The 15348-nt window shown below is 38.7% G+C and overlaps 1 protein-coding gene across 1 annotated transcript in view; it reads right to left on the reverse strand.

Moving 5' to 3' along the window:
- Nucleotides 1-2996: 2996 nt before the first annotated feature.
- Nucleotides 2997-15348, reverse strand: part of LOC134669341 (voltage-dependent calcium channel subunit alpha-2/delta-3-like) — a 38915-nt gene continuing 26563 nt past the window's right edge. Inside the window, exons 21-29 of the mRNA XM_063526855.1 lie at nucleotides 9855-10051; nucleotides 8902-9051; nucleotides 8366-8485; nucleotides 7741-7893; nucleotides 7287-7383; nucleotides 5427-5593; nucleotides 4629-4799; nucleotides 3855-3983; nucleotides 2997-3231 (exon numbers count right to left, since the gene is read on the reverse strand). Of these exons, the coding sequence (XP_063382925.1) occupies nucleotides 3103-3231; nucleotides 3855-3983; nucleotides 4629-4799; nucleotides 5427-5593; nucleotides 7287-7383; nucleotides 7741-7893; nucleotides 8366-8485; nucleotides 8902-9051; nucleotides 9855-10051 (1313 nt within the window). The 3' untranslated portion in view covers nucleotides 2997-3102. The remainder of the gene's footprint in view (nucleotides 3232-3854; nucleotides 3984-4628; nucleotides 4800-5426; nucleotides 5594-7286; nucleotides 7384-7740; nucleotides 7894-8365; nucleotides 8486-8901; nucleotides 9052-9854; nucleotides 10052-15348) is intronic.

Here is a 15348-nt window from a genome sequence, read left to right on the forward strand (position 1 = left end):
GTGTAACACCCGAAACGGTGGAATGACCCGGTGGTAATAATGTGTACATTATTATGACCGTGACTGTAACAATGATCTATAGATTGATAATAAAATTTAATAAACATTCGAATTTTAAGATTGAATGGTGCCAAAATGGAAACGAAATGCAAGGAATATGATATGGGGCAACCCCTATGAACTCTTACGAAAATATATTGTTATTATTAAATTGATCAGTATTATTTTAAAATTTACGCGATATTCTGAGTTATTGAAATTATATAGGTACCTATTCTTTATTCGAATAAGCATAATTATGACTTACTCAAATCATATTCGTTAATTGTACTCACAACATAATTCAAAGAACTGCTTTATTGATGATATTCAGTATCGATTAAATCAAACATACAGCAAAATATATTTTGATTGAGTATTTTTGAAAATGAAAAGAGTTCAATGCGATAAAAAAATGGTATATGGTTGAAAAGTTATGTACATACAGAGAGAACATTTTTACTAGACTAGTTCTATCGAATATCTGGGGCTCAAATAAAATATTTTATCTACACACATGTCAGTTAAACCCTCTATGATGCGTTTAAAAACGGCAAATTACGGCCAGCATAAACTGTTTTGTTACAACAAATTTCTTATCTGTGAAAATGTTATTATGTTATTAATAATGAGATTCAAATATTGAACATCTCTGAAAAACAAAGAATTTGATTTGACCTCATTTCTAAGTATCAGGTCAGATGACGTTTTGAGTGTTTGATCAAATCTCGCATGCGTTTGCGGTTCCTGAACACATCATATAAGAGCTTATAATATCTGTGTAGTTATGTAACTCTACATTATTACCCCCTTATTCATAAACGTTTACTAAAGTTGACAAGCCGATAATAATCGTTTGTCCCTTTCCATCATACAAATACGTCGGAAAGGGACAAACGATTATTATCGGCTTGTCAACTTTAGCAAACGTTTATGAATAAGGGGGTCAGGCATTAAAACACTCGTGTGCTGTTTTTATGAAACACCCTTTCAGCTTGTTTCATAAACCCACACTCGTATTTTAATGCCTGTCATTATTTAACAGTCACATAAACTACTATTAGTAGTCAGTAACTTAATTACAACAATAGTATTTGAAGATTGTAGCGGGTAGATAGGACTCTATGTAAAGCGGAAATTGTTAGATATATCTATATCTATTTTTATCGGAATAATAGAGAAGAAATAGATATATCATGAAAATAATAATATAATACAGTTAATTTATCTTAACTATATACAGGTGTGTTTCATTATATTTTTTTACTATTATTGTTGTTCTATGTTGAGTTAGATAATTTTTTTTATTGACTTGTTATTCGAATTCTGCATTATAAATGCATCAGAAATCGATTGAATCAATTTAAAAAAAAAGTTAGAGGTTAACCAAACTTGAAATCCAATTTCGATTTAGATCCAATTAGTGTCAAATTTTCAATAAAGATCCCAAACCGAAAGATCTTCCATACGATTTAAAGCAGGATTACAAATCCGACTCGAGACGCGTGTATTTTAAGAATGGTTGATGTGTACATACACTCCAGGGACCGGAAAACCCGTTCGTTTGATTATCTTTTCGGTAACCCTATTAAATGGTTACCCAGATGATATAGTTACCCTATTAATATGTTAGCCCTGTATTTCCCAAAGTATGAATCGTGACCCACCAATGGGTCACGCATCACGCAATTTCTTGGTAACAGAGATTAAAATAACTTGATTGCGTTCTAAAATGATTGAAAGGGAAACCGTGTTAAAGATTTTTGATATGGTAAGCACATGTTTATCCAAAATTAACTCTGCTACACTTTCGGGTAAGTTAAAATTATGGTTATCGTACTGATACGGTCTGTAAAAACAATTCTATGAAGTACCCGATCCAATACCCCTTTATTGGTAACCGGATCCGGTCCCTGATTAATTTCTTGTTGAATATTTGTGTTTTCTTAGTTCAAATACTTCCATTTACAAAGTATCTTATGTTGAGGATTGTGTCAAATATCTTTAATTTTAATGTAAAACTTTATTTGTGTCGTTATTAATTTATAAGGTGAAAAGTTTATTATTATAATAAGATGTTATCTGTACTATTACAATAGGTAATACGCATTTCCTTAAGTTACAGTAAATGATTTTGTAAATGATTGTAAGGCTTACAATAAATGCAGATTTTTGTGTCGCTCTCACGGAAAAGTTACCAAAGGCAAAAAGAAAAGAGAAGAGTCGTAGAATGTATTGCCCTACATTTCACGACGCACAGACTAACGCGACTATTTGCAAGGTTACCTTTTCTATGAGAATGATAGTTTACTAGTACTCAAAATATGGTTTCATTAAGTCGGGGTAAAAAATGTAAAACAAATTTACTAAGTTCTTAGCGTTTATTTAATTCCATTGGACAGTTACCCCCTTATTCATAAACGTTTACTAAAGTTGACAAGCCCGACGTATTGATGATATGATGGAAAGGGACAAACGATTATTATCGGCTTGTCAACTTTAGTAAACGTTTATGAATAAAGGGGTTAGTACAGTTTACAAAGCTTAAAACCGTACAGCAAATTGTGATGAAGACATGATCAGTATTATAGATATACCGAACCAAACGTTGAATCTTGAATTAAAAGAGTTGATGGACATAGTGTTTTATTTATATCAACTGTAAGAGAAATCCCACACTAGCGTCTTTTGAGCGCCCTTAGATTAAATAAGGCTTGCTTATGCTTCCGCAGCTTTAATGGGACCTTCAGTACCACAATATTTATAAATCTAGCTTAACTATGGTAGATCTAGTAAATTAATTTAAAAATGAATATAGGTAATAGTGGCAGTGGGTGCACATTGCTTGTAGAATACACCGCCACAAGGGCATCTCTTGTAGAAAAGACATCTTTACTCTTTAGACATGTTTTATAGGTAATGTACTTAAACCGCTACTATATTTTGTAGGACGGAGGTGTCTGAAGCGGATCGTTCGCAGACGTATATGTTTGATAAATATTAGTAGCGAATGACAATTTTGTACGAAGTAGTAGGTAATAATTTAGTCTGTGCCCGAAGCCCTTATACAATTAGCCACACGAAAAGAGCTATAAAGAACATTATATGTGAAATGTTAGTGTTGTAGGCAGAATCCTCGTCTGGTTGCTCAACATCCGGTAGCCAAGGACCGCACTGCCGGTAGCCTTCCTCCTGGAAAAATATAACATTTTATTACCAAACTAGCTAGCTAAAAAGGTAAGGTAAAGGTAAAGGTAATGTTTTGGGATTAAAACATTTACTATTACATTTTTAGTTAATTGCCTTTTCTTACGTTAGAGATAATTATGAGAACAAATAAGTAATCTACATATTAACTCTTTGAACGCCACGCCTATTATACGCGTCACGTCATCGAATCGTGAACCTTGTCGCAATGCACGAAGGTCGATATTGGGCTGCAGCGGCGCGCGTCAGTTGACGTGTAGGTCCACTTGTACCATTCACTAACCCCGGGGTTAACCGGTTACCATGGTTACCAGTACAATTTTAATAACAAAACTTCCGTGAGACAGACATGAAGAGCCATCGGCGAGTCATCGAGCGCGGAGGGCTGCGGCCTGCAGTCTACGCCGGTCCGTCACCATAAACGCAAGCTCTTGATGACACTCCTCGGTACGGAGTGAAACATGTCGAGCGTTTTTCGACTTAAAATACGTGAGTGACCCGTTTCAATATATTTAATGTTATCAGTACAATTTGACACTAGGTTAACGGGTTACCCGGGCTAGTGGGATGGTGCGATTAAGCGGTCAAAGGGTTAAATAAATCCGTACCTCTTGGTACCGGTGTGGAAAACAGGCGGTGTGCGGCGGCCGAGTAGCCAGCGGCACCACGTTGCGCGCGCACGCCAGCAGCGCTGCTGACGGGACGGTTTTAGGCTCGTCTTCGTCTTCTGTAGCCACCTGGTTAAAAAGGAAAGGTTACAGGTGAAACTCGGAGAAAATCTGACATTTTTCTAACTGTACCTAGTCATTTATAGGAGAGCTTACACTTTTGTGTCACCGGTGACGGCATGCTAGGTTAACCAGCAAAAATATTGCAAACATTTTAGCTTCTGGTTGATCGTAGAGTCGAGCGGCGGGGTCGGCATACAAACTTGCACCCATGTGGGAATGGTTATCACCAATAGAAGTCAGTTGGTGCATAACAGCGATACCTACCTTCTGGTTTATCATATTAGAGTACGCTTACGTCCATGTATACCTACCTAGGCTTTTAACACCGCCAATAGAAGCAAGTTAGTATGAGCACAGAATAAATAAACTCACTCTCTAACAAAACGCGTCTGTTACGATCAGGACAGATATGGTCGCTAGGTGGCGACAGCGCCACGCGCGGCTTATGGCTAATAGCCATCAAAATTGGTGTGGAACGGATGTACCTACTTGTAGCTATACCTGTTGCAAAGCGACGAAATCGCGGAGTGAGCCACGCCTGGTATGAGGTAAAAACAAATGCACATGGTACTGCTCGCGTGCAAAACGTCTCATCTACCATGCATGCAGCCGGTTGTAATCTCTATGTCCTTGCAATAAAGTTTTGTTTACCTTCTGGTTGATCATAGGGTCGGGCGGCGGGGTCGGTACACTTCCTTCCATGCAAGGTTTGAACAACGCCAATAGAAGCAAGTTAGTATGAGGTAACAAGGCGCCAGCGACCGGCCACGCGCATGTGGTCTCGTCGACTGGACGGCTGAACGCCTTTAAAGCTCTTGCTCGCTGAAACAGAAGTCAAATTTTTCAAGCAGAAGTCAAAAGCTTGGAAGTAATTTTTTTTTCTCTACCACTCATTTGGCTTATGTTCGTCTTCTTTGTCGTCACACTCTTATCAGAGTGGTCGTGGTCGTCATATCAGGGCCGGTGGTAAGCTTCACTATCCGTCGCCATTTTTCCCGTACTGTAGCTCTTCTTGTACATTCATGGAGCCCACTCCATTTAGAGTGCATTTTTGACTAGGTCTGACCAACGTATTGCCGGCCTATGTTACTTATAGTTCGTTTTTTTTAGCATTAGAAGGAACTTCGCAGAAGTAAGCTTGTGGTTCCAAATCCGGCACTTTTAGCGGTAATAATTTGAAGTAAATTATATGTATTGACCGTGCTACATTAGATAATTCAATAATTATTAACAATAAAAGAGCCTGATAAAAACTGTACGCTTACTTCTGTGGAGTTCTTTCTAATGCTAAAAAAAACGAACTATAGGCCCACTTGCACCATCACACTAACCCGGGGTTTGACCTTTAAACTGTTAACCTAGTGTCAAATTGTATGGGTAACCATGGCAACTCCAGGTTTAATCGGTTAAACTCGGGTTAGTGGAATGGTGAAAGTCTTAGGTACTTACATTTAATACGTAAAGTGGTCGCGATCGGTCGCACGCAGCAATTCTGGTTCGGTTGACTAGCACGCGTTCGTCGAAGAGTCGGTCGAAAGCCTCGCGCTCGAAGCTCTTTTTCGTTGCTCTCCGCCGCTTTTCTTTTTCGAACGCGGTTTCGCCAGACACCAGAGTACCTTGAAAGAAAGGATCACACATAAAAAAAAACAAATAAGAACTTTTTAATATATGTATTTGCTTATAATATTAACTTTACATTTTAGAAGCATAAATCAGTTAATTTATGTTTTGCCTTTTTCTAGTTTGACCAATTTCATCAGATTCAAAAAAGAAATTGGTGTCAATATATTTTGGCGTCCACAGTCCACACCACCTGATTTGATCAGACAATTTAATCAGATTGGCGAGAAATTGTCCCTTAATAACAAATTGAGATTTATAGCGCGTTATTAATAACGTTATTGTCGTGAATGAAGTATACAGGGTGGAAAGGCACGACGATCCTTCCCGGAAGTATTAGGTCGTTTAAGCGATACAGAGCAGATTGGTAATGGTAAGAATCGTTAATTGAGTATAAAAAATAAAAATACCAAATTTTCTACTTTTTAACTGTGGTGATAACCCTATAGCATGTGCACATGACGGCTAGATTAAGGATCCCCGTCGGGAAAGCTCGGGTCTTTACGCTTTTTTCCGATCGTTGACAGAATCGCAATGATCTATGAATGACGCATAAATGACAAATAAATCAAATGAATGCAAATATATTACATACAATTTTATTACTTTCTTAGATAATTACTTTTTGCCAATATTTAACACTATCTTCTCTTCACATACGGTGTTCAAATGTACCTCCGTGTCTTATAATGTACGCCGCAGCCCGCACCCGAGCCCGCGCACATTGCCCATGCGATAGTGTAGGTATGCTCTTCGTAATTTTTCCTCCGCAGATTGTCAGAAGCAGCAATTAGCCTTTAATGTCTCATTTCGTCCGCAGTTTCACATTCCGTTTGGTACACCATATATTTTACACAGCCCACAGATTTAAATAACCACGAACATCTAACACGGCATATTTATTTGAAGAATATGACATTAGATAAATAAAGTTCAATGACAATTTAATTTCAAACATCAGACGTCTTGTCTATTTCCTACCACGCAAGAAGATTTGTTAGTTAGATATTTAAGAAGTATTTATTCTTGATTTATTCTTATAATAGTATTTCATTTTTGCAAGTTCTTTAATCTATCAAACACAACCTACTTCCTACTTGTAATTTTTTATTATTTTAGATAGTTTCCAATTATTCGAAAATAATTTTGTGAAACGTGTTAAGAAACTAAAACCTTTTTATCAGTCAAGGAAACCAGAGATATTTATAAGACGATTGCGTACTTTTGAGTGGTTGTCAATGTCACAATTTGAACTGTCGTTGTAAACAATGTTGTGGTTAGTATTATTAATATTAAGGAATAACATAACTACTTCATTCAAGTATTGAACAAGTGGAACCACTAAGAAAGCGAAAATCCTGCAACGATTCTTACCGTGTTGTAAGCAGAACTAAGAATGGTTAGATGGCAACAAATTAGCATAATTTCCTGTCGTATACTAATTGTTTACAAGTAAGTTCATTGACCCTGTCACCTGTTAGGGTTACAACAAAGTAGTTTTTTGCACGGATGTTTAAAAGGCCATAATTTAGAAACGGTTGCCCATATTAACATAGTTTCTATGGAGAAAATATAGAGCTTAGGCTAAACTATCCCCCTTTTGCGGAAAGGATCGTCGTGCCTTTCCACCCTGTATATCAGAAACAGATTAAGTAAATTATTGCTCTTACGCTGCACAAAAGAACTCACCATACGTCGAAACCGCCAATATAAGAAGAGCTTCGCTAGCCACACGGATTACAGCTTTCGTGGCGTGCCACACTGACCTCAATATCGAAGGCATAATCTGAAATAACAAGTTAGATCGTTTAAACAAAGTTATGTACAGTCATCTGCAATAATATGTTAGGTACTCTTCGAAGGTTGCATAAATACAAACAAGGTCGTGTCAGATATTTTTGCGGCCTTCGTTATGTAACATATGATTGCCTATAAACTTCGCCTATAAATTATTTTGTCAACAAAACATTCTTAAAGTCACATAAACTGACGGTCTCTGAAGGCAAGCACAGGCTTCTTTTTTCTTCCTAACGGAAGTACATGTCCCATTAAACGTGAATAGGTGAGATAAAACACCGTTTCTTTAAGCAGGTGATGGAACATAGCAGTACCTATAGAGTGATGATACTGGAGATGTACTCACAGGCCCCGCTGACATCTCTTCCTCCGCGGGAGGGAAGCACACGGCCTGGTAGTCGTGGATCCAGTTGAGTTCGAACACCTTTTGCTTCAGAAGTACTGTCATGGCCGCCGGGTATAGCGTGGCTAGGTGACGCCGGAGTGGCACCTCGTGACTCTAAACAAAAGAAAATTTGTGTCACCAAGAGTGCAAGTCATAATTTCTTTTTTATGTGGTAGGAGGTGTTTGGAAGTATGCAAAGTCAGATATGCCAAAATACTTCAAAGTCAAAATTAAACAGCAGGATGTAAAACGACACTTGGAGTCTAAAAATTAAATGAAAATTTTTAGGTCTCAGATCCAGAGTTTCAGTGGCTAATGTCTCTTTGTTCTTGGTAGATTATTGATGATGATTAGAAGTAGGTACCTATGACGAGTCAGGATTGCAGATATATTTTGAAGTCAAAATTAAACTGCGGAATAGGTATGACACAAAATCGCACACAAACGGGATCAGTAGATTGTCACTGATGAATTGTAGTTCTTTTCTAAGACGAGATTTTTTTCTTAGACATTTTTCCTGTAGGTATCTTCATTACAATTTCGGATTTCACAACACTACCTCGGTTGAACAAACACCCTGTATTACCTCCATGTCTTCGTACGTGTCTCCATTAGCAGCCACGACCCATCCTCCGTCGTCCACCAGCAGACACAACCAGTAAATACCGTCGCACGTCGTATGCAGTGGGTCTTCATCTTGGGTATACTGGAATGAATAGAATTTAACGGGCAAAATAATGCCAGAAACAGAGAGGGTGATAGTAGTTTGTGTTACAAGGGATCAAAATGATATATTTCCGTCAAGGGCGTACATTGAATCCTGAGCGTAATGAGGGATTCAAGTGTTAACGCCCAAGACGAAATAATTTTGATACCGTGTGACACATACTGGTTTTCACATCTCCCATGAGGGAATTGATGCTTAAACAGATTATTTGACCTAAAAAAATAATGTACATAAAATGTAAAAATAGTGCGCTAGAACAGAAAAGTGTTACTTTGATCCCTCCTGGCAGGGAAGAAAAGTGCCACTTTGATCCTTCCCAGCAGGGAAGAAAAAACCCTTTTCCGAATAGGTGATGTGAAGAAAATAACTATGTGACTTTGAAATAGTCCACTCACGTCAAAATCAGTGAACTCCTTCAGCACGTCTCTCAGATATTGTGGATGGAAGTGGAAGCCCACGACGCCGACCACTGCCTTCTCTGATTCGTTCTCGCGTTGCAACTCCAGCACTTGGGCTGCTGTCAGCCATTTTGATTGCTCTCCTAACTGTATGTAATGAAAAAAGTGTGGACTCTTTATTGTGCAAAACCAGTACGTAGATAAGTCAACAGAGCATCATGTTGTTACTAAAATTTGTAGGTATGTAGTAAGCGTTAAAAATCGTTGCGATTTTTTACTCTTTTAATTTTTAACAAGCAGAAACTAACGATGCTACTAAGATTAGAATAAATTTAAAAGTGGAAAAATTACTGTCTTGTCCAGAGGTCGTGAATTGAAGTCTCAGCCAAGACAGTAATTTTTCCACTTTTAAATTTATTGACTTTTTACTCTTCTTAGTTTCAATGTCTCAAATTACGACGACTAATCGTTTTACCAATAAACTTATTGAAATTATCTAATAATCTAACAATTCAAGACCTGTCGAGCTTTGCAAGTCACGTCGATTTTATCGCTTCATCACTGTCAAACCACTATGTAATATGCATCACCAGATTTGTGAGAAGGTACCAGCTGACCAATCACTTAAGAAAAATGAAAATTCACACCAAACGGCAGGAATAGTAACGGGCAAATTTACTTCTAATAGGGAATTTAAAATTTCTAACTATGGAAACAGGATACAATAGTTGGTCAAGCAGATCTTGTCAGTAGAAAAAGGCAGCAAATTTGAAAAATGTAGGCGCGAAGGGATATCGTCTCATAAAATTTTAAATGCGCGCCTTTTTCTATTACTGACAAAATTTGCTTGAACATCTATAGTTCAAATTCCTTTGATCAGTAGATGCGTCCCGACTATTACAGCTATCGGATGTGAATCTTGTAGGTATATAAAAAAGTATAATAATTACCGGTGGCGGCCATGCGTCCGTCATAGTGGTCCTTCTTAGCCGGATCGGTGCGACTGGAGCATGAACTATGAGCGTGCCGGGCGAAGCGGCTGCTCGAACGTACCACGGTTCGCCAGGCCCACGCGCCCATAGCGCGCCGTCCGGGGGCTTTACTGAACCGGTAACGTGCCAGTGTTGCCAACGCGTTAATCCGCTCTCTGAAAACACACGCGTCCCTGGTAAAAAGCGCGTGAAAAGCGCTGGTGGCCTCGCGGTAAGAGCGTGCGACTTTCAATACGAAGGTCGCGGGTTCAAACCCCGGCTTGTACTAATGAGTTTTTCGGAACTTATGTACGAAATATCATTTGATATTTACCAGTCGTTTTTCGGTGAAGGAAAACATCGTGAGGAAACCGAACTAATCCCAATAAACCCAGTTTCCCCTCTGGGTTGGAAAGTCAGATGGCAGTCGCTTTCGTAAAAACTAGTGCCTATGTCAAATCATGGGATTAGTTGTCAAGCGGACCCCAGGCTCCCATGAGCTGTGGCAAAAATGCCAGGATAACGCGAGTAAGAAGGAGATTCCTAAAATATTATTTTCAAGCGCAAATTCGGTATATAGGCATAGTCTAATAAAACATATATGGTCTTCTCTTCCCAGAGTGACACAACCCTACGTCACAATAACATGGCCGCTATATATAGCGCTATCGCATTGTTGCTTGTAATAAGGTTGATTTTGGATCTTGCTGTTTTTTGAAATAATACAAATGAGTGTTGCTTGTTCTACGATTTATTGAAGACTGAAGTGTGTTTAGGATAGTACTTATTTAATACGATATGCATGTGTGAGTGGATGATGCACACATATAAGATTTTTAAAACAACTTTAACATACCGCCCACCAAAAGGATATTGATTATCCTTTTTCAAAATCAAGTAATGATGCAAAATTTACAACAAAATTAAAATACAATTAATCATTAACACATTCATTAGGTGTAAGTTTTCTTAACCAGGTTTGCGTAAACATCAAAATTGGAAAGAAATTTACAAATTAGTATAACAATAAAAATAAATATGTTCTTTATCAGAACAAATATAATTCTTTGGAAGTTATACACAAGTATAACAGTACCTAGTTAATTTTAAATTTACAAATTAATATAATAATAAAATAAATGTTTTTTATCAGAACCTACTTATAATTTAACGTCTACCTATTCTGAGACATCGACTGGAAAGAAACAAGTTTACTGATAGAACGTTTAACAATATTTTCACCGCTCTTGACACTGTACACTCGCGTTAGGCCGTCGTTTCCAGGATGTTTGTCGACAATGCGTCCTAATAACCACTTTCCAGGAGGTAAGTTTTCGTTTTTTATTAATACGATTTGGCCAATATCAAATTCCGGTTCCTTTTTTGTCTATTTCATTCTTTGTTGAAGCGTTGATAAATAATTTTGTTGCCAAATGTGCCAAAAATCATTTAACATTTTTTGCAGGTGTTGCCAACGAGATAAAACGTTCGTGTTCACATCTTTGAAAGTTGGTGATGGTATGGTTATCGGTGCCTCTCCAATTAAAAAGTGTCCTGGAGTTAGAGGATCCGCGTTTTCATCGTCGTCTATGGGAACGTAAGGCCGTGAGTTAAGGCACGATTCGACCTGGCAGATCAGAGTTGAAAATTCCTCAAAGGTAAGATGAGAATTAAGGACTCTCTTTAAATGGAACTTCATGGACTTTACTCCACTTTCCCACAATCCACCGAAATTGGGACTATATACTGGTACAAAATGCCACTGAGTTCCATCTTGTGCTAGCTTTGTAGCTATATCTCCATCAAAGTCCAACTTTGCTTCTTCAAATGCATCTGCCAACGCCTTATTTGCTCCAATGAAGTTCCTCCCTTGGTCACTCCAGAGATTTGCACACCTACCTCTTCGTGCAACAAAACGTCTGAAGGCTCCAATAAAGGCTTCCGAGGTTAAATCTCCGACAAGCTCCAAGTGTATGGCTTTAGTAACCATACATACGAATATAGCTATGTATGATTTCATCGTTCTTAATCCTCTCCCCTTTGACATAAGTGTCTGATATGGACCTGCGAAATCGACGCCACTATTCAGAAATGGACGCGCTGGGGTAACCCGTTCCTTAGGTAGATCTCCCATTAACTGTTTCTTGGCAGTGGCGTTCTGTCGTGCACATATCAGGCATTTGTGAATGTATGATCTGACCTTTTGTTTCATTTTTAGGATCCAGTATTTACTTTTTAGGTAACACATCATCAACTGTTGTCCGCCATGAAGCGTTCTCTGATGAGCATCAGCCACAATTAAAAAGGTAAGTCGGTTCTTACTGTCCAGAATTATAGGGTTCTTACTGTCTTCGTTCAGATTTGCGTGTTTAAGACGACCGCCCACCCTGAGTATATTAACTTCATCCAGGTAAGGATTTAATGATTTCAATTTACTGTCACATCTTACATTTTTGTTATTTTGTAATCTAGTTATATCATCATTAAATGCTTGTTGTTGAACCAATTTAATGCAAGTCGTCAATGAATTTTGTAACTCTTCTGTTGTGAATGTAGGGTTCGGGGTAAGCTTCTTATAATTTAAAAAGCGTTTGCAGTATGTAACTGTCTTAACAAGTTCTTGTAAATCATCAAAATTGTCAAACTGGCTTATAATTGAATAATTATCTTCCTCTTGTACTTCCAAGCTTGTGTGAAAGGTTCGTTTCATTTCCAGGTCTGTCGTGGCATCTGATTTATTAAATGGAATGTCATGAGTCTTTAGCCATTCTGGCCCGTTCCACCATAAATGATGTGAGATGAGTTCTGGTAATGAGGAACCACGTGACGCAATATCCGCAGGGTTCGATTGGGATGTGACATGATACCATTTATCGCCAATATCATCGAGAATGGACACCACGCGATTTCTGACGAAGGTTTGCCAGCGGTTAGGGTCTCCTTTTAACCACGACAAAACTATTGTTGAGTCATTCCATGCGAACACTTGGCTTTCCGGGATTCTCATGGCTTCTCTTATTTGTTTAAGCAACTTTGCAAGCAGCGCAGCGCCACACAGTTCTAATCGTGGCAAAGACACTGGTTTCACTGGACTTACACGGACTTTAGCTGCTATGATATTCGTCTTGAATTCACCTTCTTCAGTTTCTACTCTTAAATAAGCGACAGCTGCATAAGCTTTTGTAGACGCATCAGAAAATCCATGTATCGTAGTTTTATCTAATCTTAGTTTAGTTGTGTGTAGCCATGTTGTCAAGCGGACCCCAGGCTCCTGTGTGAGCCGTGGCAAAAATGCCGGGATAACGCGAGGAAGAAGGAAGTTGTGTGTAGCCATCTTGGTATATTGACGTCCTTTAAGTTTTCAAAATTGTGTCTTATGTTTAACCATTCTTCTTTTATTTCAGGTTCTACTTCATCATCCCAACTTGATCGGTGCAACCAAAGTTTCTGGATAAGCATCTTGGCTTGAATTATGCTTGGTGCCAACCACCCCAAAGGATCGAACAACTTTTGTGTTTCTGCTAGTATGTTTCTCTTTGTAATAGTTATCGGCGGCTGGGGTAGTTCAAGTTTGTACTGAAAACTGTCTTCACCCATGTTCCAACTGATACCTAGTGCACGTACAGTTCCGTCTAGGTTGATGTCCATGTTTACATTACTGTTTCTCTCATCAGGTGGGAATTGCTTTAAAAAGCTGGTGCTATTAGACGACCATTTCTGCAGATCGAATCCTCCGTTTTTCAGAATAATTGCTATATTTTTCGCTACATCTACGGCGTCTTCTGTGTTATCTTGGCCCGACATGAGGTCATCCATGTAGAAATCTTCTTTAATCGTTTTTGCAGCTACTGGATGATGTTTTCCTTCGTCTTCTGCGACCCTTTGTAACGTTTTCACAGCTAAGTATGGTGCAGATGCTGTACCAAACGTGACACGAAGCAGGCGATATTCTTTAATAGGGTCAGCTGCACATTTGCGCCAAAGTATACGCTGCAGATCTGCATCTTGTTTTGTAACCAAAATTTGACGATACATTTTCTGTATGTCTGCAACGAAGCAGGCATTTTCTTCATACGCCATCTCATGATTATGTTCCTTAAATCTTCTTGAAGCTGTGGACCCACCAGTAACTCTTCATTAAGTGAAATATTGTTTATGCCTTTAGATGAAGCATCAAACACAGCTCTAACTTTAGATGTGTCCTTGTCGTTCCGAATCACAGCATGATGTGGGAGATATACTGATGGGGCTTCTATTTCAGTGTCTGGAACTTCTTCCATGTGCTTCAATGTTGAATATTCTTCTATGACTTTGGTGTATTCCTTTTTGAATTCTTCGTCCTTTCAAATTTTCTTTCTAGTTGTTTGAATCTTCTCAGTGCTATGTCCTTTGTTTGTCCTTCTGTTGACTTTATTTCCTCTGTTCTTGTGGGGAGTTTCACTACATATCTTCCTTCTTTTGTTCTGGTAGTTGTATTTGCATAAATAGATTCACAAAGTTTCTCATCTGCTGTAAGTTCTGGTTTTTCTGCTGACTCCAGTTCCCACATGTTTTTTACCAGAAGGTCTAAATCGAGTTTGTGATGCATGACAATAATATTTTTTGAAGAATTGCCTTCAGCGTCTCCGAACACAATCCATCCAAGGCTTGTATTTTGTGTACATGGTGAGCCTGGAGGACCCTTGATTAAGCCATTCATTATAATTTGTGCATAGACCTTAACGCCTAGAAGCATGTCTATTCGACCTGGTTGATGGTAGTTCGGGTCTGCCAGATCGAGTCCATTAAGATGCTGCCAAGCGTGATGAGTCTTGGTGAGTGCTTGTGATGGAAGTTCAGCGGTTACTCGAGTAGACAAGACAAATGCATTGATGTTTAGGTTGAAGTCAGTGTCAAATCTTGACTGAAGCTCACACTGTACCATACTGTTGACCGAGGTCTTCATTGATTCCAGTCCTGTGGCTGAACCCCTGACAGGTGTCTTGTGTAGTTTCATCATCTGCACGGCTCTCTCCGTGATGAAGTTCGCTTCTGAACCTTGATCAATCAAAGCCCGCAGTGTGAGCACTTGCCCCGTCTCACCCTTCACTAGGACAAGCGCTGTAGCTAATAAAGCATCTGACTTTTTAGTAATGAAGTGCGTTGCTACAGTGATATCATCTTCTACTTCTTCTTTTGGTACGTCATCCTCAGTATTTTCTTCTATCTGACTAAGATGTGCCTTTATATTTTCATTCTTTGTGTGGTGCAATAGAGAATGATGACGTTTGTGACAGACTTGGCAGGATGTTGGTAAACGACACCTGAACACGGAGTGACCGCTGAGTAGGCAGTTATAACATAGATTGTTTGTTTTCACGTAGTCAGTTCTTTCAGTTACGTCCATATTTGCAAACTCCTTACAGTGGCTCAGCGTGTGATTATCATTACACTTGATACATGTTCTACTTGAAGTCGCTGCTGGTGTTGTATT

This window comes from Cydia fagiglandana, chromosome 12 (genome assembly GCF_963556715.1).
Source record: "Cydia fagiglandana chromosome 12, ilCydFagi1.1, whole genome shotgun sequence".
Lineage (NCBI taxonomy): Eukaryota > Metazoa > Arthropoda > Insecta > Lepidoptera > Tortricidae > Cydia > Cydia fagiglandana.